At 42.3% G+C, this 27,223-nt stretch overlaps 1 protein-coding gene across 2 annotated transcripts in view; it reads right to left on the bottom strand.

The window, feature by feature from the left end:
• Positions 1–27,223, bottom strand: part of lipeb (lipase, hormone-sensitive b) — a gene marked incomplete at its 3' end in the record, with an annotated part of 133,143 nt that overhangs the window by 32,177 nt on the left and 73,743 nt on the right. For both annotated transcript variants that reach the window (XM_084307333.1, XM_084307334.1), the window contains 5 exons: positions 25,590–25,874; positions 23,923–24,013; positions 22,474–22,619; positions 22,056–22,241; positions 17,675–17,830 (listed from right to left, as the gene is read on the bottom strand). In XM_084307333.1, the coding sequence (XP_084163459.1) occupies positions 17,675–17,830; positions 22,056–22,241; positions 22,474–22,619; positions 23,923–24,013; positions 25,590–25,874 (864 nt within the window). The remainder of the gene's footprint in view (positions 1–17,674; positions 17,831–22,055; positions 22,242–22,473; positions 22,620–23,922; positions 24,014–25,589; positions 25,875–27,223) is intronic.

Below are 27,223 nucleotides of genomic sequence, written 5' to 3'. Positions count from 1 at the left end.
GATGTGGGGGGCGGGGCACTACGTGCCCACCTGGTGGGGTCTTGATGCTGGCATCATGGACTTCTCCGGGCCCCCATTCCAGGGAGTCCAGTCCTTTTGGTGGGTCTGGGTCTTCCTTCGTGCTCCGCTGCTACGGCCTTGCCACGGGGTTGGGTTTGCCCTTGACCCCGTGATTCTGGGGGCAGTAACGAGGTTGTTCCTCCGTTCGTTCCCGGGTGGCATGCGGGTTGTGCGTGTGTGTAGTCGTGGGTCAAGCCACGGTCTGCTCACCCTGTGCGTTGAGTTGCTTGAGTGCCTCTTCGCACGGTCGGGTCCGTCGCCCTCCCGTGACGTCCCTAATAGGGGGGCTACCCTCCATTAGGGGGGGTCGGGGGGGCTCGGCCCTCCCTGTTCTGATGGTTTTGGGGGGCTGTCAGCGGGGTGTATTTGTCAGCCAAGTGGCTCCGCTTGGCCTCCCTTGTGCAGAAGGCGAAGCCAAGCTGAGCCCTAACGATACAGAACGTTAGGTTATGACTATAACCAAGTTCTGTTAGTTAGGGCGATGCTTGGCTTCGGACGGCCGCTGCAGCCCTTGACCTCACCTTGTGGTGAAAGCTTGGGAAGGAGGAGAGCAGGTGACCACACACCTGCTTATGAAGGTAAGCTGATGAGGGGTGTGGTCAGACTAATACTGGTATTAGAGGTACATTTGTGGTTTATTCAGTACGCGTGCACGTACGCGAGATAGTGCAGAAGGCGAAGCCAAGCATCGCCCTAACTAACAGAACTTGGTTATAGTCATAACCTAACGTTAAACCATGTACAACACCAGCTCTGTTAAACCATGTATAACACCAGCTCTGTTAAACCATGTACACCACCAGCTCTGTTAAACCATGTACAACACCAGCTCTGTTAAACCATGTATAACACCAGCTCTGTTAAACCATGTATAATACCAGCTCTGTTAAACCATGTATAACACCAGCTCTGTTAAACCATGTATAACACCAGCTCTGTTAAACCATGTACAACACCAGCTCTGTTAAACCATGTACAACACCAGCTCTGTTAAACCATGTATAACACCAGCTCTGTTAAACCATGTATAACACCAGCTCTGTTAAACCATGTATAACACCAGCTCTGTTAAACCATGTACAACACCAGCTCTGTTAAACCATGTACAACACCAGCTCTGTTAAACCATGTATAACACCAGCTCTGTTAAACCATGTACAACACCAGCTGTTAAACCATGTATAACACCAGCTCTGTTAAACCATGTATAACACCAGCTCTGTTAAACCATGTACAACACCAGCTCTGTTAAACCATGTATAACACCAGCTCTGTTAAACCATGTATAATACCAGCTCTGTTAAACCATGTATAACACCAGCTCTGTTAAACCATGTATAACACCAGCTCTGTTAAACCATGTATAACACCAGCTCTGTTAAACCATGTATAACACCAGCTCTGTTAAACCATGTATAACACCAGCTCTGTTAAACCATGTACAATACCAGCTCTGTTAAACCATGTATAACACCAGCTCTGTTAAACCATGTATAACACCAGCTCTGTTAAACCATGTACAACACCAGCTCTGTTAAACCATGTATAACACCAGCTCTGTTAAACCATGTATAACACCAGCTCTGTTAAACCATGTATAACACCAGCTCTGTTAAACCATGTATAACACCAGCTCTGTTAAACCATATACAACACCAGCTCTGTTAAACCATATACAACACCAGCTCTGTTAAACCATGTACAACACCAGCTCTGTTAAACCATGTATAACACCAGCTCTGTTAAACCATGTATAACACCAGCTCTGTTAAACCATGTATAACACCAGCTCTGTTAAACCATGTACAACACCAGCTCTGTTAAACCATGTACAACACCAGCTCTGTTAAACCATGTATAACACCAGCTCTGTTAAACCATGTATAACACCAGCTCTGTTAAACCATGTACAACACCAGCTCTGTTAAACCATGTATAACACCAGCTCTGTTAAACCATGTATAACACCAGCTCTGTTAAACCATGTATAACACCAGCTCTGTTAAACCATGTATAACACCAGCTCTGTTAAACCATGTATAACACCAGCTCTGTTAAACCATGTATAACACCAGCTCTGTTAAACCATGTACAACACCAGCTCTGTTAAACCATGTATAACACCAGCTCTGTTAAACCATGTACAACACCAGCTCTGTTAAACCATGTATAACACCAGCTCTGTTAAACCATGTATAACACCAGCTCTGTTAAACCATGTATAACACCAGCTCTGTTAAACCATGTATAATACCAGCTCTGTTAAACCATGTATAATACCAGCTCTGTTAAACCATGTATAACACCAGCTCTGTTAAACCATGTATAACACCAGCTCTGTTAAACCATGTATAATACCAGCTGTTAAACCATGTACAACACCAGCTCTGTTAAACCATGTACAACACCAGCTCTGTTAAACCATGTATAACACCAGCTCTGTTAAACCATGTATAACACCAGCTCTGTTAAACCATGTATAACACCAGCTCTGTTAAACCATGTACAACACCAGCTCTGTTAAACCATGTACAACACCAGCTCTGTTAAACCATGTATAACACCAGCTCTGTTAAACCATGTATAACACCAGCTCTGTTAAACCATGTACAACACCAGCTCTGTTAAACCATGTATAACACCAGCTCTGTTAAACCATGTATAACACCAGCTCTGTTAAACCATGTATAACACCAGCTCTGTTAAACCATGTATAACACCAGCTCTGTTAAACCATGTATAACACCAGCTCTGTTAAACCATGTATAACACTAGCTCTGTTAAACCATATACAACACCAGCTCTGTTAAACCATATACAACACCAGCTCTGTTAAACCATGTACAACACCAGCTCTGTTAAACCATGTATAACACCAGCTCTGTTAAACCATGTATAACACCAGCTCTGTTAAACCATGTATAACACCAGCTCTGTTAAACCATGTACAACACCAGCTCTGTTAAACCATGTACAACACCAGCTCTGTTAAACCATGTATAACACCAGCTCTGTTAAACCATGTATAACACCAGCTCTGTTAAACCATGTACAACACCAGCTCTGTTAAACCATGTATAACACCAGCTCTGTTAAACCATGTATAACACCAGCTCTGTTAAACCATGTATAACACCAGCTCTGTTAAACCATGTATAACACCAGCTCTGTTAAACCATGTATAACACCAGCTCTGTTAAACCATGTATAACACCAGCTCTGTTAAACCATGTATAATACCAGCTCTGTTAAACCATGTACAACACCAGCTCTGTTAAACCATGTATAACACCAGCTCTGTTAAACCATGTACAACACCAGCTCTGTTAAACCATGTATAACACCAGCTCTGTTAAACCATGTATAATACCAGCTCTGTTAAACCATGTATAACACCAGCTCTGTTAAACCATGTATAATACCAGCTCTGTTAAACCATGTATAATACCAGCTCTGTTAAACCATGTATAACACCAGCTCTGTTAAACCATGTATAACACCAGCTCTGTTAAACCATGTATAATACCAGCTCTGTTAAACCATGTACAACACCAGCTCTGTTAAACCATGTACAACACCAGCTCTGTTAAACCATGTATAACACCAGCTCTGTTAAACCATGTATAACACCAGCTCTGTTAAACCATGTATAACACCAGCTCTGTTAAACCATGTACAACACCAGCTCTGTTAAACCATGTACAACACCAGCTCTGTTAAACCATGTATAACACCAGCTCTGTTAAACCATGTATAACACCAGCTCTGTTAAACCATGTACAACACCAGCTCTGTTAAACCATGTATAACACCAGCTCTGTTAAACCATGTATAACACCAGCTCTGTTAAACCATGTATAACACCAGCTCTGTTAAACCATATACAACACCAGCTCTGTTAAACCATGTATAACACCAGCTCTGTTAAACCATGTATAACACCAGCTCTGTTAAACCATGTATAACACCAGCTCTGTTAAACCATGTATAACACCAGCTCTGTTAAACCATGTATAACACCAGCTGTTAAACCATGTACAACACCAGCTCTGTTAAACCATGTATAATACCAGCTCTGTTAAACCATGTACAACACCAGCTCTGTTAAACCATGTATAATACCAGCTCTGTTAAACCATGTACAACACCAGCTCTGTTAAACCATGTATAACACCAGCTCTGTTAAACCATGTATAATACCAGCTCTGTTAAACCATGTATAACACCAGCTCTGTTAAACCATGTATAACACCAGCTCTGTTAAACCATGTATAACACCAGCTCTGTTAAACCATGTATAACACCAGCTCTGTTAAACCATGTATAACACCAGCTCTGTTAAACCATGTACAACACCAGCTCTGTTAAACCATGTATAACACCAGCTCTGTTAAACCATGTATAACACCAGCTCTGTTAAACCATGTATAACACCAGCTCTGTTAAACCATGTATAACACCAGCTCTGTTAAACCACGTACAACACCAGCTCTGTTAAACCATGTATAATACCAGCTCTGTTAAACCATGTATAACACCAGCTCTGTTAAACCATGTACAACACCAGCTCTGTTAAACCATGTACAACACCAGCTCTGTTAAACCATGTATAACACCAGCTCTGTTAAACCATGTATAATACCAGCTCTGTTAAACCATATACAACACCAGCTCTGTTAAACCATATACAACCAGCTCTGTTAAACCATGTATAACACCAGCTCTGTTAAACCATGTATAACACCAGCTCTGTTAAACCATGTATAACACCAGCTCTGTTAAACCATGTATAACACCAGCTCTGTTAAACCATGTATAACACCAGCTCTGTTAAACCATATACAACACCAGCTCTGTTAAACCATGTATAACACCAGCTCTGTTAAACCATGTATAACACCAGCTCTGTTAAACCATGTACAACACCAGCTCTGTTAAACCATGTATAATACCAGCTCTGTTAAACCATGTATAACACCAGCTCTGTTAAACCATGTATAACACCAGCTCTGTTAAACCATGTATAACACCAGCTCTGTTAAACCATGTATAACACCAGCTCTGTTAAACCATATATAACACCAGCTCTGTTAAACCATGTATAACACCAGCTCTGTTAAACCATGTATAACACCAGCTCTGTTAAACCATGTATAACACCAGCTCTGTTAAACCATGTATAACACCAGCTCTGTTAAACCATGTATAACACCAGCTCTGTTAAACCATGTACAATACCAGCTCTGTTAAACCATGTATAACACCAGCTCTGTTAAACCATGTATAACACCAGCTCTGTTAAACCATGTACAACACCAGCTCTGTTAAACCATGTATAACACCAGCTCTGTTAAACCATGTATAACACCAGCTCTGTTAAACCATGTATAACACCAGCTCTGTTAAACCATGTATAACACCAGCTCTGTTAAACCATGTACAACACCAGCTCTGTTAAACCATGTATAACACCAGCTCTGTTAAACCATGTATAACACCAGCTCTGTTAAACCATGTATAATACCAGCTCTGTTAAACCATGTACAACACCAGCTCTGTTAAACCATGTATAACACCAGCTCTGTTAAACCATGTATAACACCAGCTCTGTTAAACCATGTACAACACCAGCTCTGTTAAACCATGTACAACACCAGCTCTGTTAAACCATGTACAACACCAGCTCTGTTAAACCATATACAACACCAGCTCTGTTAAACCATGTATAATACCAGCTCTGTTAAACCATGTATAACACCAGCTCTGTTAAACCATGTACAACACCAGCTCTGTTAAACCATGTATAACACCAGCTCTGTTAAACCATGTATAACACCAGCTCTGTTAAACCATGTATAACACCAGCTCTGTTAAACCATGTACAACACCAGCTCTGTTAAACCATGTACAACACCAGCTCTGTTAAACCATGTACAACACCAGCTCTGTTAAACCATATACAACACCAGCTCTGTTAAACCATGTACAACACCAGCTCTGTTAAACCATATACAACACCAGCTCTGTTAAACCATGTATAACACCAGCTCTGTTAAACCATGTATAACACCAGCTCTGTTAAACCATGTACAACACCAGCTCTGTTAAACCATGTATAACACCAGCTCTGTTAAACCATGTACAACACCCGTCTGTCACTACAGATCAGAGGTGGTGGCTGCTGATGAGACGAGGTGAGTAACTCAAGCATTGTTCGAATGATGGAGTCGGTGAGCAAATGCAAATGAGCAAAGACACTTTGATAGGTATGCATGCGTGTGTGTGTGTGTGTGTGTGTGTAACTTTGGTTGCCATTGTCAATTTGGGCACGAATGTATCAGAATAACCCACAATGTACATAGTGCACTGATAATATTTGTGTCCTTTAAACATTGTCTTTATAGGGGCGCCCCAGCATAACGCGCCGATTCGCGGCACGGCCGACCCGGGTTCGATTCCCGGACCAGTCGTTATTTGCCGAATGTCTTCCCCCCACTCTGTCTCCCGTTCCTCCTCTCTCTCTCTCTCTCTACTGGACTGCCCAGTAGTAAAAAGCGATAAACGCTAAAAAATTTATCTTAATATATATAATAAATAAATATTCTAAATGTGCGTGTGTATGTGTATGTGTACACACAAAACCAGTGGCCATTGTCGACAGTACATGTGTCAACATGCGTCAGTCCTGATGGCCAGGTCTGTCAGTCAGATCATCTGCCTGCATAGTGAGAGCTGAAGATGAGGACTGACACATGAGAGATAGCCTGGGGGAGGGAGGGAGGGAGGGAGGAGAGAGGGAGGGAGGGAGGGAGGGAGGGAGGGAGGGAGGGAGGGAGGGAGGGAGGGAGGGAGGGAGGGAGGGAGGGAGGGAGGGAGGGAGGGAGGGAGGGAGAGATAGAGAGGGAGAGAGAGTCCCAAGGCTTCTTAATATTACATGATTCAGGAAACTCATGCAGAACACACATACCCTATTCAGAGGAATGACACAAACAGAATGACACAAACACACACCTATCAGTAAGAGGCTGAAGTACCACTTGGAGCAGGGGTTAAGTAAGGGATAATGTATAGCTACGAGGTCATTGTCGCAAAATAATTGACCGACAGAGTTTAAAATACCGAGGCGCAGCGCCGAGGTGTTTTAAACGTCAGTGAAGGTCAATTATTTTGCGACAATGATAGACCCGAGTATAGCTATACATTATCCCGCTTATTACATGGCTAACTTACTAACAATATACCTAATTCATTTTACAAAATCGACAAGACGAGATAACGCAGTTGTTCTGTGGCTCTGTCAGCCCAAATAAAGTGATTATTATTATCGCCGGCAGCCCGGCAGGTGTGTCTAATTGCACTGAAACAGTGTGCGTCAGTGGGGCTAAGCCGCTTGATTACTCCAGCTGCGAAAAACAATAATCACCGGTGGTTATCGAAAAATAATTCACCGCTGTCGGGGGCTATTGACCAACCACAATCAAGCATTTCGGCGAATGTTAAAACGCCATGTAATAATGGAAGTTATAGTCACACTCATCTTCACACTGGCACCGTACTTAATCTGACTCAGCCGGCTGGCACATCCACTGCACACACACACACACTCCTGGATATGTGTGCGAGTGTGTGTTGCCGAGTGCATAAGTCAGTGGCTGGCAATCCAGCTCTGAAAGGAAAAGCACCAGGGACTTCCGTCTGCCTCTGATGACCAAGTATCCCCCCAGGCCAGGGGGACATGAGGGGAAGGACGAGACGTATAGGGAAGGAAAAATGAGGGTAGAGGGAAGGAAAGAGGTATAGGGCCTCTGCCCCCAGCGAACCATTCTATTGCACTTCGCTGTCTGCCTTGTCTTGTCAGGAAGTGTGTGTGTGTGTGTGTGTGTGTGTGTGTGTGTGTGTGTGTGTGTGTGTGTGTGTGTGTGTGTGTGTGTGTGTGTGTGTGTGTGTGTACCTTATCTTGTGGGGACCAACTCTTAACACTTTCTGCGCCAATCACGCGTTTGCTCGCCAGCGGTTGAGCGCCAAACACGTAATATTGCGTTTTTAGATCGTTTGATATTTTCATCCGGGTCATTCTAGCCGCCCCTGGGTCGTTTGTATAAGTTGGAATTGCAATGCCGATCGAATATAACCAGGTGGCAGTATCGTCTGTGTCTGAACTGGAATTGGCGTGGATACAAGTCTTCCTTTTTTTTCTTTTTGGTAGGGGCTCCTCCTGCTTGAACAGAGATTCACATTGATTGCCTCGAAATTCCGTTGCCTAAGTGTATTTTACCATCGAAACGTGTATAGACATATACACTGGTAATCGCGATGGCGATGCGATCACTTGGAATTATTCTTTTTGGAATACCTTCTGGCGAAGGTAAGATATATTCTATGTCTATTTTACCGAACCTGAAACGTTTTTCTAACGATCACAGTTCTGTGTTTCACCGGCCATAAAACATGCTCGGCAAATACGATCACAGTTTTGAGTTAAAACGACCCCCCCCCTTGATGATTTTGTGAAGGTACATGTGTACATGTTATATATTATCTTTGATTTGGGAGTATTTGGGGGATCAACCAGAACGATCGGGCTTATTGCATCTAACACGTTTTATCTCGCAATCTATGAAAAAGACTGGATTATCTTGGAAATGCGCGATGTTTAGCGTGTAATAAACTACAAACTACAGTGTGTAGAAACAAAAAAAATTCCATGTTGCACTACAAGTAGTGTCCGTCAAATGAGCCACACCATTGTCTCCACAGCTATAATACAGAACACACACACACAGCTCTGCAAACAGTGAAACACAGCGGAAACAACTATTTTAAGCTGGCCATCTAGCGGTAGAGATGGGGACTAAGCGTGGCACTGAAAGTGTTAACAGTCAAGCTTTCCCCAAGATTACCAATTGTGAGGACATTTTGGCTGGTCCTCACACAAGAAACAAACATACTTTAGTGTTATTGGGGTTAGAATTAAGCATGAGGTTAAAGTTTGAGGTTAAACATCTAGCGCTTAGGAAAACGCAATGTTCTCACAAGTATAGTAATAGCAACGTGTGTGTGCGTGCATGCGTGTGTGTGTGCGTGGTGGGGGTGTGGGGTGGCAGGATTGATTGGGTAGGTGCTGTGGTGAGATGAGAGTAGATGGAGGACGTGGACTGTTCTAGAAGAAGACATGGGGAGGTAGAAGACAAAGTGAAAAGGAAGGAAATAGAGCCTAGATAGTAGGACAATTTAAAAGAGGAGCAGTGGTGGAGGGGAGGGGAGGGGAGGACGACGAGGTGAGGACGACGAGGTGAGGGGAGGACGATGAGGGGAGGGGAGGACAATGAGAAGAGGACGAGTGCCCAGAGGAAGGAGGTAGATGGGCGGTCGGACAAGTTTTCCATTAGGGCCTGGAGTAATCCTTCTCCCCAGCGGTGTGTACCATTCTCCGTTAATTTGACATGACAGCCCCGTTTCCCCCCCCCCTCGTCTCAGACCGCTCTCTCTACCTCTCATCGTGCCCGGGTTGCTACATGACGGGCAGATCAAGGGAGCCCACCGTCCTGCATGATTTCACGCCACCTCATCTTACAATGGCTATAAGTGCAGCCTGACACGCGCGGTGAAAATGACCACCGATTTGGGGGAGGAGTGGGATTATATATGTGATCTATTTCCGGTAAAACTACGAAATGACATTGACATCAGTGATATTGAAGCCATCTGGTTGCAGGTACAGCTGCCACACCTAAAGCCCATATTGGTTGGTTGCTGTTATAGGCCCCCTAGCTCGGATAGCCGTTACTTCAATAGATTGTGTGATATGTTGGATAGGGTTACTGAAGAAGACTGTGAATTGTATTTATTGGGAGATATAAATGTTGATTGGCTCTCAGATAATTGTTATCTGAGTACCAAGCTTAAATCCATTACAAACACCTGTGGATTATTTCAAATTATGTCTCTACCTACAAGGATATCTGTTAATTGTCATGGAATCACCACTTCCAAATGTATAGACCATATCTATACTAATAATCCTGAAATGTGTTCCATACCTGTGTCTATCCCAGTTGGCTTCAGTGATCATAATATTATTGCTGTTTCCAGGAGAACCAAACTACCAACGGGCAGGGCTAAAATTGTACTTACAAGATCCTATAAGAAATTTAGTGAGGAGGCTTTTCTTGATGATCTTGGTTCAGTTCAGTGGAAGGATGTGAGGTCTGTAGATGATGCTGAGGTAGCTCTAAATATATTTATGGATTATTTAATGACAATTGTGAACAAACATGCCCCTTTAAAAAAGTTCACTGTCAAAGCGAAATGTGCTCCTTGGATTGATAACTCTTTAAAGGACTTAATGTTGCAAAGAGATGAGGCCAAAAAGATTTCGTTTTTATCAGGTCTAATTGAAGATAGAAATCATTACTGTAAATTAAGAAACCAGGTTACTAAAATTAACAGATTAAGTAAGAGAACCTATTATAAGCAGAAAATCTCAGAAAGCAGTAGGGACAGTAAAAAACTCTGGAATGTACTGAATGAAATCATGGGTAAAAAATCTGCCCTGGCTTCGTTTGTGGAATCAGAAGGTGGTATTTATCTGACTAAGCCTCTTCACATTGCTGATTATTTTAATGACTATTTTGTAAACAAGGTGTCCAAGCTTAGGCAGGGAATGGATAATACTGTCAATAACAACTCTGATGTGTTGATAAAAGAACACATTATGAAGGATAAAAACTGTGTCTTTGAATTCCAACAGGTGGATATTGTGACTGTGGATAGGCTATTGCGCTCTCTACCAGTCTCTAAATCCACTGGTAATGACCACCTGGATAGCAAATTGTTGAGAATAGCTGTGTCTCATATCTCTGCACCAATCTGTCACATTTTTAATAGGTGTTTAATCAGTGGCATGTGTCCTTTGTTATGGAAGGAGGGAAAGATCATTCCACCTCCTAAAGATGCTAAATTACCTTTTGGAGGTCCCAACAGTAGGCCTATTAGCATTTTACCCGTTCTCAGTAAATTACTGGAAAAAATTGTGTCTGAGCAAGTCCAGGCCTACTTTTCAGCTAATGACATAACAACTGTACACCAACATGCATACAGGGCAGGTCATTCGACCAGTACTGCTTTGACACAAATGTCTGATAGTTGGCTTTCAGCTATCGATAGTTCAATGCTGGTGGGTGCTATTATGTTAGACTTCAGTGCCGCATTTGATGTGATTGATCACAATCTTTTAATACAAAAACTCATTTGCTATGGTTTTAATAACTCAGCAATTTTATTTTTTAGGAGTTATTTGTCCTCGAGGTCTCAGAGGGTCTATTTTAATGGTGCTTTGTCAGGCAGTAGAGGGTTAGAATGCGGTGTCCCACAGGGGAGTTGCCTGGGGCCCCTCTTATTTTCTATTTTTACTAATGATATGCCTTTTTCTATTCATCAGGCTAGTCTGACTTTATATGCTGATGATTCAACCCTTTATTATGCTGCAGCTACAAACTCTGAGCTCAATCAGGTTTTGGCTGGTGAATTGGACATTTTATATGACTGGATAAAAACAAATAAGCTGGTGCTTAACATATCAAAAACTGTTTGTATGCTTTTTGGGACCAATCAAAGATTGGCACGTAAACCTACATTGGTTCTACAAATTGCAGGTCAACCTATACATCAGGTTGAAAAAACTAAGCTTCTAGGCCTTTGGCTTGATAGTACTTTATCATGGTCTGATCACATAAACAAAACGGTTTTTAAAATGGGTAGAGCTATTGCTACTGCCAGGAAATGTGCACCATTCCTTCCATTTGCACTGTTTAATCAGATTGTTTGTGCTTTGGTTTTGTGCCACTTGGATTACTGTTCTGTAGTGTGGGCTTCTGCTTCAAAGCAGTCGCTAAATAGGTTACAAGTGGTACAAAATAAGGCAGCAAGACTCGTTCTTGGTTGTTCATATAGGACTAGTGTTGTTCAAATGCATGAACGTCTTAGTTGGAGGAGTGTTGAGAAAAGACTTTCTGCCAACCTTTTAATTTGTTTTCATAAAGTGATCACAACCCACAGTCCTAAATATATCACGGATAAAATAATTTACGCCTCAAATGTGCACATGCATTTTACCAGAGGGGCAAGTAGAGGGCAGATTATTCTACCCCATAAAAACACTAACAGTATGCAAAGAACAGTTTTATATAGGGCTATCAGGGCATGGAATTATCTTCCAAGTGACATATGTGACATAAGAGGTGTAGCATGCTTCAAAAATAAATTAAAATCTTACATGTAGCCAATATTGACAATGCTGAGATATGCAATATGTTACCGTTGATGTACATATTTAGCATACGATGAATTGAAAATGGGGGACCCTGATGTAAACAAGACGAAAGTCTTTCTCTGGTCTGCATCCCCTTAACAATTGTATGTATTGAGCTGTACTGTACTGTACCCATTCTGCAATCTGTTAATAAAGTTTTCAATCAATCAATCAATCAATCAATATGTTTGTGTGTTAATGTTGTTGTGGTTCCTCGGTTGGTACGTCTTGCTATGTTGTGTTTCCTTATTTGGTATGTCTTGCTATGTTTTAATTGTATTATGTTTTAATTGCAATGTATATGTTGTAATGTTTTAATGTTGTCTCGGACCCCAGGAAGACTAGTTGACGTCTCGGCGTCAGCTAATGGGGATCCTTTGCTAATAAACAAATAAACAAATAAACCACGTGGAGCCCGGAGAGAGAGGTGGTGGAGATTAAATCATTCCCGTATGGAGGCCCCCCCAACCCCCCCTGGAATTTTCCCCAGAATCAATCCCGGCTCCGGCTCCTACTTACTGTCTTTCACCTCGTCTCCCTCGTGGTTCCATCTGACTTTCAACTCAGAAATGACAACAACAAGGAGGGTGGACCACCTACTCCCATTCAAGGTGGGGACATTAATACCAGGCAAATGCAGAGTAAAAGCATGACTGTAGCTGGAGGCACTGTTGTCTACCAACTACTGATACGTTACAAACCATCACTGTTGTCTACTAACTACTAATGAGTTACAAACCATCACTGTTGTCTACTAACTACTGATGAGTTACAAACCATCACTGTTGTCTACTAACTACTGATAAGTTACAAACCATCACTGTTGTCTACTGACGAGTTACAAACCATCACTGTTGTCTACTAAGTAACTACTGACGAGTTACAAACCATCACCGTTGTCTACTAAGTAACTACTGACGAGTTACAAACCATCACCGTTGTCTACTAAGTAACTACTGACGAGTTACAAACCATCACTGTTGTCTACTAAGTAACTACTAACGAGTTACAAACCATCACTGTTGTCTACTAAGTAACTACTGATGAGTTACAAACCATCACTGTTGTCTACTAAGTAACTACTGACGAGTTACAAACCATCACTGTTGTCTACTAAGTAACTACTGATGAGTTACAAACCATCCCTGTTGTCTACTAAGTAACTACTGATGAGTTACAAACCATCACAGAGTTTACATTTTTTTGTGTATTCTTCTAAAGTTTTAGTTTGGCTGGTCAAGAGGTAAAAGCAGGCCGTTGAATCTTTAAATCAACCACCTGTTCAGGTTAGTGGACGTATTCCTCTTTAACGACTACCGACATAGAAGGATGAGGATGAAATGGGTGACGGGAATCAATGGATTAAAAAAAGAAAAGAAAAAAGAGCAGGACTCTGGTGGACAAAAGGCCAGTCTTGCCTCCAGCCTGCTGGCGGCGGCTCTAGGAGGGACAGACCAAGGCACAGAGGGCAGAGTGTTGTCCGTCAACTTTGTAGGATTAATTACACAGTAATTAGCTTAGCAGCTCATTAAGGGCCAGACTATTGACTTGAGTGAGAAACTCTGGCTGGTAACCCCTCCTCTCCGCCACCGACGACAAGTGTCTGCGCTTCAATGCTTTAATTAGCCCCGGTTCAATTTCAATTAGCTTGAGAAAACATGAGTCAAGAGTTGACGGATTGAGGTGGTGAGAGGGGTTAGGGGGAGGGGCTGCGGGCTGGCAGCCCAGGAGAATTGTCTGATGATGCTCGCGGGTTTGAGGCCCGTGAAGGAGAGTGAGACTGGAGAGACGTGGCTCAGATGCAGATCCCATATGCTTAGTGACGCACGATATATCGGCCGCCGATATAATATCGGCCGATGTGGCCGTTTTTTTACACACCGGTATCGGTCCGATATCAAGATAGGGCTTAATTAATTTTTTTTATTTTTTTTTTTTTACATGTTTTGGCCTTAAATAGTTTCAAAATATCAGTAATTTCTGAAAATAAGTTACAAAAGTAAAAAAAAGTATGCGTTTTGGAAAATAGCTCTTTATTTGATTATCATAAAAAAGGGTTTTCTATACAGAGATATCGACATCGGTAAATACCGGTATCGGCCAGAACAGCAATATTAATATCGGTTATCGGTATCGGCCACAAATTTCACATCGGTGCATCACTACATATGCTGAGCGAGTCAGACCTGGAGTTCCTGCATCTTAAAAAGCATCTGTTCCACCTCGACCGTCTTTCTGAATTGACAAAAACAACTTCAAACTTTAGGGAGGATGATTATATAGGGGGTCGTCGACAGTGGCTCCGGAAGTAGAGCGGTCGTCTGGTAATGAATAGAATAGAAATACTTTTATTATCCCGTGGGAAATTTGACACTGCAAATCGCTCAACATTTAAACATTTAGACAGGACAGGTCACAAATTAGAATAATAACACAAATCAATCAAGTTGCCTAGGATAAGAGTAGAGTAAAATAGAATAAAAATGAAATAAAAATATACAGAAACAAATACAGTAAAAATATACTGAGCATGGGGGAAGGGGGGGGGTACAGGTAGTAAAAACAATAGTAGTGTAAACAATTTGGTCAATATAATTTAACTATTACACACTCCACTATCACAAATTCCACAGATCAAAAAAAACATGTAGCTGGAGTATTCATTGACCTAAAAAAAAGCATTTGATACTATTAATCATGATATATTAATCAGGAAATTGGAGAGATATGGGATCAGGGGGGTAGTATTGGACTGGGTAAGAAGCTATCTAAATAAAAGACAACAATTTGTGACAATGAGAGATTATAAATCTGAATGTTTGGACATTGCTTGTGGTGTCCCCCAGGGGTCAGTGTTGGGTCCAAAACTGTTCATCTTGTACATTAACGAGATATGTAAAGTATCCAATATATTTAAATGTATTTTATTTGCGGATGACACTAATCTTTTTTTTTCTGGTGAGAATGTCCAGCAGCTTTTAGAGGTCATCACATCTGAAATGAAGAAATTGAAGGAATGGTTTGATAGAAACAAATTATCATTGAACTTGAGCAAAACTAAAATTATGTTGTTTGGAAACTGTAGATTGGATACTCAGGTACAAGTTAAAATAAATGATGTGATTATTGAAAGAGTTTATGAAAATAAATTCCTAGGTGTAATAATAGACCATAAAATCTGTTGGAAACCTCACATAAAACATGTCCAATCTAAACTCTCACGAAGCATTTCAGTCATGAGTAAAGTAAAGCACTTCCTGGATAGAAAATCACTCTACATTCTCTACTGTTCACTAGTTTTACCATATTTAAATTACTGTGCTGAAGTCTGGGGAAACAATTATAAGTCTACACTACAACCACTTTTTATACTCCAAAAAAGGGCCATAAGGATAGTTCACATTGCAGGTTATCGTGATCACACTAACATATTGTTTCTGGAGTCAAAGACATTGAAGTTAAATGATCTTGTGGAATTTAAAACGGCACAATTAATGTATAAAGCAAAAAGTCATGCACTTCCAAGAAACATTCAAGAATTGTTCTTTGATAGGGAGGGGGGTTATAATCTGAGGGGAGAACACAATTTAAAGGTGCTAAACGTACGCACTAACATGAGAAAACACTGCATCTCAATATGTGGAGTGAAACTGTGGAACAGTCTTAATGTGGTGTTAAAGCAATGTCCAAACATGAGACAATTCAAACTGATGTATAAGGAAATTATGTTCACAAGGTACAGGGATGAAGAAGGGACTTGATATTCACAGGTGTTTACATTTTTATTTTGTTTCTATTTTATTTTATTTTATACATATATAGTTTTTGTTTTTTGTTTTGCATATATATATATATATATTTTTTTTTTCTTTTCTTTTCTTTTCTTTTTTATGTTTAAAATAGTACACTCATTTGAGTAGTGGAAAAGGGGTAGGATTAAATAAGTGTATACTTCTTCCTACTCCTTTTCGAACATGCAGATTGAGTTGTTTTTCTTTTTTGTTATTGTTTGTTGTATTCATTGCATGTTCGAAATAAAGACTTCAAATCAAAAATAAAAAAATCAACTATCTAACTAAATGAAATATATATTCACAGTATTCACAGTGTCACATAAGGTGCAGTATGCTTCAGGTAGTGTATTGTCCTCCTTGGGTTCCTATTAATCCAAGGTCAATGTCTGGCAGCCGTCGCTGCCCCCTGTTGTGGAGCCTGGAGGCCGCTAGTCACGATTGAGCTGCCGCTCTGTGCTCAGTGATGCAGTGAGGCACAGTGATGCATTGTATAGTCTGATGGCTGTTGGAATGAAGGACTTCCTGTGCCGTTCAGTGCTGCATTTGGGTAGTGTGAGCCTAGCACTGAACATGATACTAATCAGAAGGTTCCGGGTTCAATTCCAGCTCCTCCCGGCAGCGTGTCGAAGTGTCCCTGAGCAAGACATCTAATCCCCAACTGCTCCTGATGAGCAGGTTGGCACCTTGCATGGTTGCCTCCACCGTCGGGTGTGTGAATGTATGAGTGAATGTGAGGCATAAGTTGTAAAGCGCTATATTAATGCATTCCATTTACCTTTTAGATAGTGTAAAGAAGAATGACCCGAGTTGACTTAACATCTCGACTTTCGATCAATATTATTTGCAGGATTTTGTTGGTGCCGTCTCGCAGAAATGAAACCAATTCCTCTCATTCACACTGCGGTCACGTTGGCCGACACACGGCGGCAGCGGGAGGGAGGGCCCATCGACTTCAAAGTCCAAACATGGTGGTAAAAACACCACTTCAAGAACCAAAATGATAATAATCAGATCTGTTGATGTAGCAATAAAAACAAGTAATACTATTGAAATGTTTACAGTAAATGCAGATATATAAAGTATAAGTTAGAGGATCTTGAAAATAACGTGAACTAGTATTTTTGTAATTATTTATTTATCTTTTGCTGTAGTGGATAAATATATTATTTTTTGATATTGATAAATAACTTATTACATATTAATATGATATTGTAAGGAAGGGGCAGGACCAGATAAGCTTAGCTTCTTTCTTTCCTTCTCGAACGAAACCATTTGTCTTGAGCCATGTTGATTATAGCTTCCATGTCTAGGAAGATATATTTAATTTTATTTGTATTAACACTTTGACTGCCACGCCGTTTCCCCATCTTTGTACTTAGTTGGCCAGTGCTGTAAAGTACAGGGATTTTCACTGTGCGTTGCTGTGTTTGTTTGTAGACTTCTTCCAAGTGATGAAAAGGATTTGTAAGAAGAACTGAACCCAAGTCCGACAGAGAAGTGCCATGTTTACCTCGTGGGACTTGGAGGTCTGGGCCACGAAGCCTCCCCCGTGGAAGTGCACAAGGAGCCAGGGGGAGGGGGGGCTGCGCTTGGGCTTCATCCCCAGAGACAGAGAGGAGATAGGGCCTCCCTCTGTGCGGCAGAGAGACAACAGCGCCTCACTGTCCTGAGGGGAGAGAGAGAGAGAGAGAGAGAGAGAGAGAGAGAGAGAGAGAGAGAGAGAGAGAGAGAGTGGGGGGAGAGAGGGATGGTAGAAAAATACAAAAATAAAATAAAAAACAGTTAAGAGGGAGTTAGACAAGACCAGAGAGACCAAAAGACATACGATCGTGATGTGGCGTGGGCCAAAAACATCAAATAGTGATAAACGAGACAATTTCCTCGGCTCTGACTGAATGCAGATTCTGTACACGTTACAAACAAAAGCATCGTTTTCATTACTAACCAATATGATTGCTAGTATTCAAAAGCAGGACTCCATTTGAGAGAGGGATTGCATCCTGCCCTCCATAAACAAACAGTGATTCTCATTCATTAACTCATTCATGGCCAACCACGACTATAGTCGGGTTATCTCGCCAACCGCTGAGTGGCAAAATCCGAGTATAGTTGGGTTTTCGATCGTTTATAGTTTTTTCTTTTATTCGATTTTCTTATTCTATACAGTCTCACAGACCTCTATGTTACCGTTGAAAGCCACACTGCGACCCTGAGAGTGCAATACCGGCCAGATCCTGCTAGGTGGCAGTATCACCTACATTTAGATTTAGTCATTTAGCTGACGCTTTTATCCAAAGCGACTTACAAGTTTTGTACAACAAGACAGCAGGAAGGGTACAACTCTAGTGAGTAACAATGTTCATCAAAGTGTTGAGTGCTATAGTGTAGGTTAGTATATTAGGACAAGTGCATGACAGTAAGGTTAGTTAGGGTTAGAGTTTTTTTTTTATATATATTTTTTAATTTCAGATAATGATTGAAGAAGTGCGTCTTTAGTCGACGGCGAAAGATTGGACGGGTTTCCCTTTGAAACCCTGTTCCAGACTGTGTGTCACATCTAATGTCGTCCGGGTGGAGAATTTAGACCAAGCCAAGTGAATTGCTTCATCAGAGCACTTTGAAACGCGTTCAGCACACTTGAGGCATATCTTGTGCCACTTCATGTCAGAGACCCGATGGACATCAATACTGGAAATCGCGATCAGACAATTGAAATTTCCCAGATCAAAGGTAAGGACTATCCGACGCCAATTCCACCTCGATCATAGAATGATTTCACATCAATCCAGCCGATCAACGTATATAGTATTCAAAACAAATGCCGTTGCTGGCGATCAGAGCATCAAAAAACAACCCCCCCCCCCCCCTTTGATGCATTCATGATGAAACACAATACCTTTTTTTTTATCCACTTTTTCTCCCATTTTCTATTTTTCTCCCATCCCAATTTTCATATCGTCCAATTCAACCCTCCCCTGTCTTCGAACGTTGTTTCTTGCCTCCCACAAGCCGGCTGCAATGTGGACTAAGTCATACATAGCACAAGTCCCCTCCGATACTCGAGGTAACAGCCGTCGCATCTTTTCACCTGCGCGGCTCGATCTTTCAGCGTCGGGGGTCTGGGCTTTGGAGGGGCCTCGCCCCTTCGCTTCTTGATTCTACTGCGCAGGCGCACCAACCGACCTGTAGGAGTCGCTGTCCACAACGCCCGATCCCCACCCTTCAGTTTCCCTCCCCGTAATACGGCCAATGTGTATTACTGTGGACGACCAGCTAAACTGAAAGCAATGTGGAGAGCGGGGCTCGAACAGGAAGCATCCTGTTAGAGCCCAGTCTCCAGCATTCGTTGCGAGCGCCTTGCCCACTGCGCCACGTAGCTGCCCTATGATGAAACATAATACCTATTATATACCTTTGATTTGGAAACAGTAGCGTGTCCAGGCGATAAACGCGAACGACTTTAGCAAAATTCACATAGCGCTCCATAAGTCAGCTTCCAGGAATTAGCCAGGATCACTCTGAAACTATATAATATTCACCACGGGATAACACACAAACGTAAACATGAAAAAAATTACTCTTTTTTACATGTTTGATGAGAGATAGTTTCTGTCAAATGATCCATAGTATTGTCTACATAGCTATAATATAGATATAGTCCTGCAAACATGACGCATAGTGAAAATCCCTATCTTTTAAAGCGTGGCCCATTGACTACAAGGATGGATAAAACGGCTGGCGCTGAAAGTGTTAAAAGAAAGGTGGTAGGGAGGGCAAAAGGAGAGGGGTTTCTGTTGATGCTAGGCTTGTGTTTTGCTACTGTACTGGGAGGGAGGGAGAAAGAGAAAGAGATGCAAAGAGAAAGGAGAGGAGACCAACAGAGAGAGAGACTGAAGGGGATTAAATCTAGAGGACGAGGAAAGGTTGTCATTTGCCCTAGGAGAAAGGGAAACACTCTAGATATAGATATGGTATGTATAGATATGCTGGAGCATATCAGAGATGTCTCTGTCAGACCAGAGACTGAGACAGAGAGAGACAGAGAGAGGAGGAGAGCCAGGGCCTGCCATTAATTAGGGAACATTTTGGCCTTAATGACAGAATCTATACAGGCACAATGTGAAGTTTTACGAAAATACCCTAAAACTTAGCAAACTGGGCCAGAAGAGCTCAAACAGGGGCTAAAACAAGGCACTGGTATGAGAAATACAGGACAAATTAAGACTAATCACATTGGATGATTCTGAAAACCTAACGCTAACCTTCACTCGGCTCCGTTCTTTCTTATTTAAAATGTGCTCTTTAAATAAAAGGTTCAGTTACTTACTGAATACAGAGTTCAGCTTGGAAATTCAAACCATGCCAGACTGGCATCCAATCCCACTATAACGTGCGTTTAGTTCTGTTTGCAGTGCTTACTTTTGAGAGTGCCGTTTGCAGTGCTTACTAAAAAGAATATGCCAACAAACTCTTTGAGAAGAGGGTTAAGAAAAGCACAATACGTTACTGGCTTCCAACCAGACTAACTAGAGTATTTTACAGACCTGGAAACGAGATGAAAGCACATATTGAAAAAGGAACCGCGACATTCCCTCTGAGCCGACTAGTTGACTTATTGCACCAAAACAAACAAAACCCAGAAGCATGCAGACAGTTATTTCAAAAGACATAAAACTACGTAATAGTTTACTCTTGATCTTTACATTTATCATCACAGTTGTGCATAAGCCAAATATGTTTCTGCTTTTAGTGTGCCTTTTCTTAAAATCATATTCTACTGGAACTTGTTTTTGTGTATTTCTGGTTTCTGGCCACCGTGTTGTTAGCTGTGAGACGACGTTTAATTAACACTTTAATCGCCGTTGACGCTGAAACACGTCTTTGCCCGCCATGCTCATTCTGCCGAAGACGCTGGACAGCGTCTTTGATATCAATATTTCAAAAATCTGTGATCGAAATCATATTTCTCCCCCGGAGACATGAGATGTACTGTTGAGTCCCTCTCAACTCTACAACGGTTCAAGAGCGCCATCTGGTGGCCGATCGGCGGATCGCCCAGGGGAGAAACAGGAAGTGGAAGCTGGTGCTCATTTCAATTCGGTCCGATCACTCGCTAATAGTCCCAGGACTCGAGCTGATCACAACGGATAGTGATCCGTTACCAATAACTCGATAAACAACATGATTTGGACGTATATACTATTATACAACCTGGAAATGGATCGGATATTTCGACATCCCATAATAGAAAAAATTCTGTTCCACGCTCATCTCCCAACGGCGAGAGGAAGCTACGGTGAGTTTCAGCGTTATTTGTTAATGTCTTCGATACTAACTGCTCTGATGATCATATCACCCACACTAGATGAATGATATAACGTTGCCCACGGAATTATAAACGACCCCCCGCCCATCCGGTCAACATCAGATCATACGTAGTAACTCCTAGAACCACGTCCAGTTGAAATTTTTTATCTCGCACAGATTCCTACCAAACTGTATTTGATCATCAATATAATGCATTTAGGGCTATAAATCAAGTTCTGGAGAAAGCTGCAGAAAACGATAAAAACATACTTATACTTTAGACCGTATTTTAGTATGAATATGTGAATGAAAAAGTATAACGTTGCTACACCCTGAACAATAGATATAAGACATTGAATGGGCCATAGTAATGTCAATTGAGCAATACAATTTAAAAAGTTATAGCCCTGCAAAGAAGGGGAACTTCTCCATGTTAAATAGGGCTGGCGAGGGATGGTAAATTATGAATTTAACCCCGGCGATCAAAGTGTTAAGATTCCCTCCCAAGGGGGTTTACTGGAGTACAACCGTACCCGTTCATCTTGGAAGGGGGACTGGGCTAGGATTCGTCTTAAGTACAGTACCTGTCCTTCTCGCAGCTCGTAGGAGATGAGCCTCATCTGGACGGGGGCAGGGCCGATGTGCGCACACGGGGGCGAGATGGTCACAGAGGCTTTGGGGTTGGCCGCCAGGGGGAGGTCAAAGGCCATGGGGGGCACAGAGAGGGCACGGTTCACCTTGACCTGGGTAGACGTTATGCTGGCCAGACTCTGAATAAAGGGGGAGAAAGAGAGACGGAGAGAGAGAGGAGAGGAGTGGACGATGAATAAATCATGAAGTCCACTGAATAAATTGCATTATTCTCCATCATTACTACCCGCCTGCAGGCTAAAGATGCATAATGATGGGAAGGTGCTTACTGGAGAAAAGTACAATATTCCAGGTACCATTTTAAAAATGAATACCCGGGCCCATTGTGTGTGTGTGTGTGTGTCCACTCACCGACAGGACCTCCGTCTCTGTGATGTTCCAGAAGGCCTTCCAGAAGTGGACATCCAGGTTCTGTGTGATGCGTTCAAACTCCGCCCCCCTCAGCTCTGGATCGATGGCATACTTCCCAGAGGTAAAGAAGGAGCTGGCGGCCACGCCTGGGGAGGGGGGCGCAGGGTGGGGGGAGGGGGGCGCAGGGTGGGGGAGAGGACATAAATTATACGAGCAGGTGAGGTTTCAATAAGGGTCAAGAGGGGAGGAGTCATGGAGACAACAAAAAGCAGGAAAGATGAGAAGAAGGAGAGGAGAGTGAGCTGGAGTGAGTGACTGGATGCTAGTACATCAGAAATGACACCTCGAGGACATCAACTCACTAAGACGGCAAGATAGGGAGAGAGGATAGAAGGAGACAGATGGTCTTGAGGACAGTAAAAACATGTAGCCTTTAGAGGTGTGGGTGAGAGAGAGAGAGAGAGAGAGAGAGAGACGGAGAGGTTGTGAAGTTAATCAGGCTTTTCTTCATTCACAGCTCTAAAATGTTATTGGATTGCCCTTAAGACCAGACTAACTGGTTCGATGAAATGGCATTATGTGGCTGTGTTGAAACAAAAGCCGTTTGATAGCTCGGTGCAGACAGAACTCTGCAGACAGACCTAGTCGCTCGGTGCAGACAGAACTCTGCAGACAGACCTAGTCGCTCGGTGCAGACAGAACTCTGCAGACAGACCTAGTCGCTCGGTGCAGACAGAACTCTGCAGACAGACCTAGTCGCTCGGTGCAGACAGAACTCTGCAGACAGACCTAGTCGCCGGTGACAAAGAGGCTGCTTTCACACACTGTTCGTTTTCCCCTCTGCTAATGTTCCTTGACATCTCTGATAATGGACTATGTGAGATGCCAAAGAAATTAGCGAGGGAAAGGGTACAATATGGACACAACCCTCAACACCGATACACTCGGTGCAGAGGCAGGATTGCGAATGCAGGATACAGTGCAGTATGTGGAACTAAAAAGGGCTGATAGGGACAGGGTGGTACAACACCCCACCTCTTAATCTACGACAAAGGACTACGGCCCAGGGTAGCACACTCACCATATGGTGCAATACCTCCCGCCTCCACTTTGGGGCAGCAGAGAGCACAAGACAGAGTTGGATGGTTTCAGTTAGTTTACTCCGTATGTGTGTGTGTGTGTTTGCCCTATGAATATTTCAGTTTTTTCAGTGTGTGTGTGTGTGTGTGTGTGTTCGAAACACACACACACACCAGCTAGACCAGAGATTCCAGAGGATGAATCCGAATACACGACATAAAAAAAGGTAGAGTCCAGGGCAACGGGGTCCTCGTAGCAGACGGGCTATGATCTATGAATCAGAATGAACTGAACCACTGAGATGGTGTGTGTGTGTGTGTGTGTGTGTGTGTGTTGTGGTCCCTGCAGAGAAGAAGACAAGACGCTGACCTATTCCCGACTGGTGGCGTTTGTAGTTCTCGCCGAAGGCCACCAGGCCGATGGCGATGGACTGGAGAAAAGGCCGGATGGCCGGGGTGAACTGAAGACGACGACAAATCAAAAGAGAGAGAGAGGTCAGATGATGAAGAAGAGTCAAGATGTGAGGAATTGACCCATCTCAAACCCGCTCTCTTTTCTTGATCCGCCAATCACAACTGTTGTGATTGGAGGATCAAGAAAAGAGGGCGGGCCTTGAGATATGTTAATTCATACAGCCGATACTAAAAAGGAGATTTCACTATTTTCCCTTCAGTCTTTTTTTTCTTTTTAAACCGTCACCTTAAGCTGGTAATCAGTGTCTGGTAATTAGATTGGGATACATCTCTATTCCTGTGGTCCCCAAGTCATACTAGTCCCATCCGAAATCAGCATAAGAACAGATTCTTAATTACAGCACAACTCCTTGCTTAGTAGTTGCTTTTCAGGAACGTTTTTTGTCGATTGTTGATATTTTTTTGTTTGTTTGTTATATTTTGAAAACTTTTTTGAATTTGTTTTTTTAATTAGGGGTAGGTTGCTCTATAAGCCTTCGGCTTCAACCCTATCATTTACGTTTGTTTATTTGTGAACATTTTCGAAAAATTATTTGTTTGTTTATTTATTTGTAAACATTCGAAATAAAATAATTTATTCAATTCAATTCAAAAAGTAGTAGTTGCAGGGTGAGGGAAGGTTACACACACACACACACACACACACTAGGGCTGGGCGATTCTTGCTAAAATGTGAATCACGATTTTTCTCTCTAAGAATTGAGATCACGATTCTCCCACGATTCTTATTTCTTCAATAAAATCATTTAAAATGCTAAAAATAAAAATGTTGAATTCTTTTTCTTATAATTTTTTTCACAACTAATGAGATTGCATAGGTCTATGAATCGAGTTCGCGATTTTCTTTAGATTAATTGCCCAGCCCTAACACACACGGGAGCTACAGAGTACAACCACAGTCTTATACTGACATCCACTAAACAGCTCCACTGGCACAGTGCCTTGCTCAAGAGCCCTTCAGCGGTAGTTACCCTTCAACAGGGAAGAGAGGAAATACAGTAGCAGTGGAAACCCTTCAATAGTCCTCCCTCACTCCCTCCCTGCCTCCCTCACCCTTCTAACTAGGGATGTCCGATATTATCGGCCGACCGTTATTATCGGCCGATATCGGCAGTAAAATGTGATATCGGAAAATATCGGTATCGATAAAAAAAATTAAAAATAAAAATCAATAACAATTTTTTTTACATTTATTTAACCTTTATTTACCCAGGGAGCAAGTAAGAACCAATTCTTATTTTATTTATTGTCAAAAGTATGCATGTTGGTTTAATTCAACAAGACATATGTAATGTTAATTTTTACTTTTTTAATGATCATATTTTGCACAGATAATGCTTACATTTAGAAAGCCTTTTGAATGCATACAGTGAAATTATTAGTTATCTGAAATTATTCAGTTTTTTGGGGGGAAACCCTGCATATATCGGTATCGGTATCGGAAATTAAGAGTTGGACAATATCGGAATATTGGTATCGGTAAAAAAGCCAATATCGAGCATCCCTACTTCTAACCCACAGAGGCAACAGTGCCTGGAGGACACGTGCTCCCCGTCCTCCCACCTGAAAGCCCAGGCAGCGGCCGTAGAAGCAGCCCTTGTGCATGGAGGCGTACTCGCGGAGGAAGCTCTGGCTGAGTCCGCTCTCCTCCTGGAAGAAGAGGTCGCCCTGGCTGTTGTCGTGCAGCAGCCGCTGGGCCAGGTAGAGCAGCGCGCGCAGCTGACACAGGGCGCTGCAGTAGGCGTCCATCTCCCCGGCGTTGTGCGCCGCGCGGAAGAAGATGCTGCGTCGGCTGGAGGCGATGTAGCGCGCCTTCTGGACGATGCAGAGCAGGCAGCAGCGCACCACCTGGGAGGGAGCGGAGGGGGAGAGCAGTTAGCCCTTTCACTGCCACATGACTAGGGATGGGGGGCGTGAGTAATCGATTAATCCATTACTCGTAGCTATGAGACAAAAAAAAAAAAAAAAAAAAAATTAGAAATTGTTATGAATAAAAAAAAATTATTTAATTTTTTTTATATATCTTTTCTAGGGCTGACCCCTATTAATCGATTAGTCGACTAATCGGTCGAAAGGGGCTGTAGTCGACTGGCCAACCTCTTAGTCGAATATAATAATAAAAAAATAAAAAAAAGTATTAACACTTTGACTGCCATGAAACGTGTTTAGACGTCATTGCTGGCCATGCTCAAGTTGCCGGAGGACGCTGTACTGGGGTGAGTTTCAGCGTGTAACGTTACCGTCTTCGATACTAACTGCTATTATCAACATTTGACCCACATTAGATGATTGGTATAATGCTGCCCACGGAATTATAAACGCCCCCTCGCCCATCCGGTCAACATCAGATGACGTGTAGTAACTTCTAGAAGTACGTCTAGTTGGAATTTTTTATATCGCGCTGATTGCCATAAAACTGTATTGCATCATCAATATAATGCATTTGGGGCTATAGATCACGTTCTGGAGAAAGCTGCAGAAAGAGATGAAAACATACTTATACATTAGACCATACTTTACTGTGAATATGTGAATGAAAAAGTTTAACGTTGCTACACAATGAACAATACATATAGGACTTTGAATGGGCCCTAATAATGGCAATGTAGCAATAGAATTTAAAAAGTTATAGCCATGCAAAGAAGGGGTACTTCTCCATAGACAAATAGAGCCGGCAACCCAGGGTTCGAAATTAACGGGGGCTTGGGGCATAATGCCCTTGAAAATGGACAAAATGCCCTCGAAAATCAGTTAAGGGGGGCACTTAATGCCCCCGACAGTTTACTAATTATATATATATATATATATTTATCCGGTAATGGAGCGTCTGTGTATCGTACGGTTCAGATGACGCGCAAATAAAAGAATTAATTTGGCGGAGCCGGTGTTCTGCACTGGCTGCAGGCAGCAGCAGCACTGCAGCCAGGTGCTAGTCAGTTTGTGTAAAAATGGCATGCACAATATAAATCAATCTTCATTACGACTTTAAAAACATAGCCATTAACATTACATAGGCCTACACACATCTTGCCATAGCGATAGCAGTTTGTAAACACAACGCACGTTTTAACTATGGTAGCCCCACGCAGCCCGCAAGCTAATACTGTACAGTCAATGAAATGTCACCGTAGCTACTAGCTACTGTAGCAGAGGAGGAAATGGGAGTCTGAGAGGCTGGGTGTTTAAAGACAATGATA

Source organism: Notolepis coatsorum, assembly GCF_963971535.1.
Source record: "Notolepis coatsorum genome assembly, chromosome: 2".
NCBI classification, from domain to species: Eukaryota; Metazoa; Chordata; class Actinopteri; order Aulopiformes; family Paralepididae; genus Notolepis; species Notolepis coatsorum.
The sequence above is the reverse complement of the archived record's forward strand: the minus strand, read 5'-3'. Positions and strand labels throughout refer to the sequence as shown.